The 4,902-nt window shown below is 37.4% G+C and overlaps 1 protein-coding gene across 1 annotated transcript; it reads right to left on the minus strand.

Moving 5' to 3' along the window:
- Window positions 1-3,579: 3,579 nt before the first annotated feature.
- On the minus strand, window positions 3,580-4,902 carry LOC112467751 (glucose dehydrogenase [FAD, quinone]-like). Its single transcript, XM_025036529.1, has 2 exons — window positions 3,934-4,902; window positions 3,580-3,842 (listed from the first exon to the last, which is right to left on the minus strand). Exons 1-2 carry the CDS (start codon window positions 4,900-4,902, stop codon window positions 3,693-3,695), a joined length of 1,119 nt encoding a protein of 372 aa, XP_024892297.1. The 3' UTR covers window positions 3,580-3,692.

Genomic DNA, 4,902 nt, shown 5'->3' on the forward strand with positions numbered 1-4,902 from the left:
AATCTTAAATTTTTAGATACTTCAAAAAAATTGTTCTTTTCGTGTATTAGTTTAATTTCTTGATATTGCTTATAAAAATTTTTGCGATTAGCTTAACTAATGTTTTTTGCATCTTTGAATTCCACGATAATTCACTCGTCACGATAATTCTCTTGTTCCTCGATTATTATCTTCGTAAGTTAAAAGGCTTCTAGTCTTTTATTGTCCAGTTTCTAAACACTTTACTTTGGCTTTGAAATTAAAAACTTAATTCCGCCCGTGTGCTTTAAACTCTATTAAAAGTTTGCGCAACGCCCTGAAAGCGAAAGGGTTAAAAAAAAATGCTTTGTCGCATCTGGTGCCTGCCCGCCCTTTCCGTGTTGGTAGTCAAACGTATACTGTGAATAAGCCTTGATATCGCGAAGGCAATAACCTTCATCAAACCGGTATTGCGAATCTTTATTTACGAAGATACTTTTTATGACAGACTAACATTTCCATTTTTATTTTATTTATTTAATGTATTGAAAATATCAATACGTATTTATGTATTTTGAAAAAAAAATGATATAACTTTCTGATGTTTTATCGGTAAATGATAAATCTTTGAAGGCTTTGATCAATTTATCATAGCTTTACTGAGACAGTAGAAAGAAATTATTTCGTGATGAAAATGAATCGATATTTGTGACTGTCTTTTTTCTATAGTCATTCTATAGTCATATTTATCAGTTTATAGTCATATTTTATAGTCTATATTTATATTTAAATACATCATATATATTTATATATGTTGCATTATGAATTGTATTTGATGTTTTCTCATTGTACACGTTTTATATATTTTACATTTTTTTTGCGTCATTAGATGTTTGAAGTGCGTTTCTTGAAAATATTCAATTTTATTGAATTCGAGCTTTTTGTGATATTCGGTTGATTAAGAAATTTAATAGAGTTGAAAAGATGTCTAGATATTTCGTCTCGCGATGTTTATCCGTCGTTTACGTGCTGCTGCCTATTTTCAACGTTTATCAATCATGCGATCTGCAATACGGAGCTGAGATTAATCCTCTTGTCAATAACTTGCGGTCAGGTCGCCTTCTGACAATCGATCCTCTCGGCAGACCAAGTTCTCGCATGATGCACACGGTGTGCCATTCTCCCCGTCGGTCCGCTTTTTCGGGCGCTTCTCTCTCGCTCCTTCGCCTCTCTCGACGATGCCATCGAAGACGCGACGCGTTTTGGGATAAATTATTCGGGAGGCAGGAGACCGCACATTGGAGGGCGCGGCCCTATTTTCCGGTCGACCGCCTGTGCAATTTCGATCGCTCGCACGCCAAGAGAGGCTGCCTCGATGCCACCACAATGCGGCCTCGATCTTCGTAATTGACTTCCCATCCGAGGTTCCCTCTGACACTTCGTCAGCCCATAAATGCTCGTATAAAAAGAGAAAGGAGAAAAAAAAAAGGATCGCACTGTCGATCGTGTCAAAAAGACGTGCGTCGCACTGTCAATTTCCATGATGAATGAAATACGCGGACCGTTTATCCAGTGTCTTTCTTACGCTCACTCGGCGAAACGGCATTTATTTTGAGGAATTATCGCGTTATCGAAATCAGAAGAGCATGAAAGAAATATAGAAAACGACTGAATGGGGACTTGGAATTTGATTCATTATAGTATAAACGCGAATGCATGAATTACACTAAATTCACATATACCTATCAGATAAAATTCAAAAATAATTCTTATCTAGATTTTAAGATTACTTAAAACTTGACTTAATTGTCAAGTCTTGATACCTGTTGCCGGATTTTTGTTTCCAATATGTGTTTGTTTTAGTGTGCATTAGTTTACATAGACTTATAAAGAATCCCATTGTGTTCGAATGCAATTGTTCGATAAGCTTATTTAACTGTGCGTATCAAACTATAATACTTATTTCAAATTTGTGATTTGCACTTATTGTACGTATCGATTAATATTCACTCTCCGTTCAGCATGTTCACACGCATTTACTCGATTCCGAGTTGATGACGTTTAACACAAAGACTGTTATCAATTTAATTTACTCTACTCTATTCTAATCTGGATCGTAAAATGTCATGATAACGATAATGTCGCTCATATGTGCCATTAAATGTTAACAAATTTATTTCTCGTCACGTAACAGTGTGTTTCTCAACACTTCTATCCAAAACACACTTTCATCTACTACGCGTGTCGTTAATCTGCTCGTAAACGCTGAATATTGCCCGTGTAAACGCCATTAGAGCCATCGTCATCTAGATCAAGAGCCTCTTGATGTGTTCTGCCTACACTTAATGCAAAATGGACCGGAGATATCGTTACGAGTTAGTTGATGAATTCTTGTTAATCGATTTCACGCGCTTCCCTTAAATTAGATAAAACACACGCGTTAAATTATTAATATAAATATAGATATATGTAATATATGTAATATATGTAATATAAATAAATAAAAAAAACATTAGAAACATATTAGTGAACGTAAAATGTGAGAAAAAAATCGAGATTAAAATCTAATTAAGGATATATAATTAGGATACGGCACGCAAATAAGTAATAGAATTTCCTGTTTATCATCGCGCAAACGTCTACATATCATGCACGCAAGTGACTCTCAGGGTGGCAGTGCGTCGAAGTAACCAGGGTACTCTTACATATGTTCTATATTAAATTATTGCGTTTATGCGACACTACCCTCGCTAGCGAAGAAGGAACGAGAGAGCGAGGAAGAGCGCGAGAGAGCGGAGAGCGACCGGTACTTGGACATTTATCCCCGCGGCTATTTCCGTGAGACACTTGTAATGTTTTCGTTTTTCCTCCGTGCCGAAAATGCGGCGGGATTAATTGGCCTACATTCTGAAAATAGATGAGTGCTATGGCGCGCGTGTGTGCGTGCGAGTCCCGTGCCTGCACGAGCGCGCAACTCGACACGCACGCACGCGATGACCGGCGTTGAACGGTTTGTTAAAAATCATAATTTTTAATAAATCGATCAATCGATCGATTTAATTCAATCTCAGCTTCGGAATCTGCACGTGTATGCAATAATGTCGCTAAACGATCTTTATCGATTCTACATTCGTTAAAACATCTTATTTGCTTTAGCGCAAATCGCGAGAAACGCCATCGCGGTCCAAATTTGATTTTATTTTTCAATTTTCTTTTAGTTTTAATAGGAGGATTACCAACAAATTCATTATATATTTTATAGTTATATGTATAAATCAACGATCTAAATAACTAATTACTTTTAGAAATCACAGACTCGAGTTTGCAGGCGCATAAGGCGCTCTTCTGTAGTTTTACCATTTGGTTTCTCGTTGCCCGAGTAGTAGTAGAATTCTATCACTGTTGACAAGTTGTCATGATATGGTTACTTCAGGCGTGTGAAAGCTTCAGTCATGCCAACTCGCATCACGTGCACTGTGTACATGCTTGCTCTGTAACAGCTTATGAAGAAATTCTTCTTCGATCAAGTTATTTGATTCGCAAAACACTGATACACATGTGGTTTGTGACAAACGTAAAATCTATATTGCAGAAACAAATAGTAATGTTACTTATTTGGAAATCTTAAAAATTTATTTCACTTGCGATATCAATCAACACCGCTGTAATACTAAATTAACGTGCTACTTATAGAAACTGCAAAATGGTGCAATTACTTTGAAAAATACACATGTCTATTGTGACTTCTTTAAGTATCCCCATTCTTCTTTGATCATATCTGCAGCTTTTTCGGCGATCATGTAAACAGGTATACTTAGATGTCCCGATACAATTTCGGGCATAATAGATGCATCTGCTACTCGCAATCCTTGAATACCGATTACCTGAAAAACATTGCACATGAACTCATATCATTATTTACATATCACTTATTATACTATGTGAAAACACTCTAGTGCGTTCTTCAGCAAGTACCTTTAATTTAGGATCGACGACAGCGGTCGGGTCTCTTCTCGCTCCCATTTTGCAAGTTCCAGAATAATGAAAAATCGAGGAAGATATCATCCTTATCGCGCATGCCCAATAAGCATCAGAGTCATATTCGTAATTGTTGCATTCCGTATAAGTAATGTTTAACAATTGAGAACCGAACGCTTGCATCGTCTTTGTCCGACCAATACTTAACGCAGTTCTAATCCCAGCAATCATTGTCTTCATATCATCTGGGTCGTCGAGATAATTCGATACGATCTCTGGTTTAACATTAATGTCATTAGCCAATAACGTTATCCGTCCACGACTTTTTGGTTTCAACAATATTGGCCCAATGCCCCAGCCATAGCTCTCACTATATTTAGTCCACTCACGAGATATTCGATCTTTAAGATTTAACATTAATGGAATAGTAATATCTTTAAGTGTACCACCAATAAACAATAATTCGATATTAGGTAGACTGCGATGTTCCTCTGGATGTTTTGTGTTGACAAAACCGAGAGCCTCGCATCCGCCTGGAGTCGTTAACGGTCCTGTTCGATTTATTAAAAAGTCTGCTACATATGGATTAATAGGATTTAACAGTCCGAGTGGTTGTAAACTTATCGATGTGTTTATTTTCCATGCCAATCTATAAAACATTAGGTGATCCATAAGATTTTCGCCGACTGGCGCATCTCGGATAACATTTATGCCTAGTTCCATAAGACGTTTTGCTGGTCCAATTCCGGAAAGCATCAACAATTGGGGTGATTTAATTGCACCTGCGCACAGAATCACTTCTTTACTCGCAAACACGGAGATATTTCGACCATTTTTTATGAACTCCACGCCGACTGCACGGTTTGTGATACGATCGATCAGCACTTTTGTCACCGTACTCTCAAGAGTTACGTGAAGATTGTTGCGATCTCGCGCGGGCTTCAAATATGCCCTATTGCTGCTCAT

The sequence above is a fragment of the Temnothorax curvispinosus genome, unplaced genomic scaffold (genome assembly GCF_003070985.1).
Source record: "Temnothorax curvispinosus isolate PA1 unplaced genomic scaffold, ASM307098v1 QBEX01017798.1, whole genome shotgun sequence".
NCBI classification, from domain to species: domain Eukaryota; kingdom Metazoa; phylum Arthropoda; class Insecta; order Hymenoptera; family Formicidae; genus Temnothorax; species Temnothorax curvispinosus.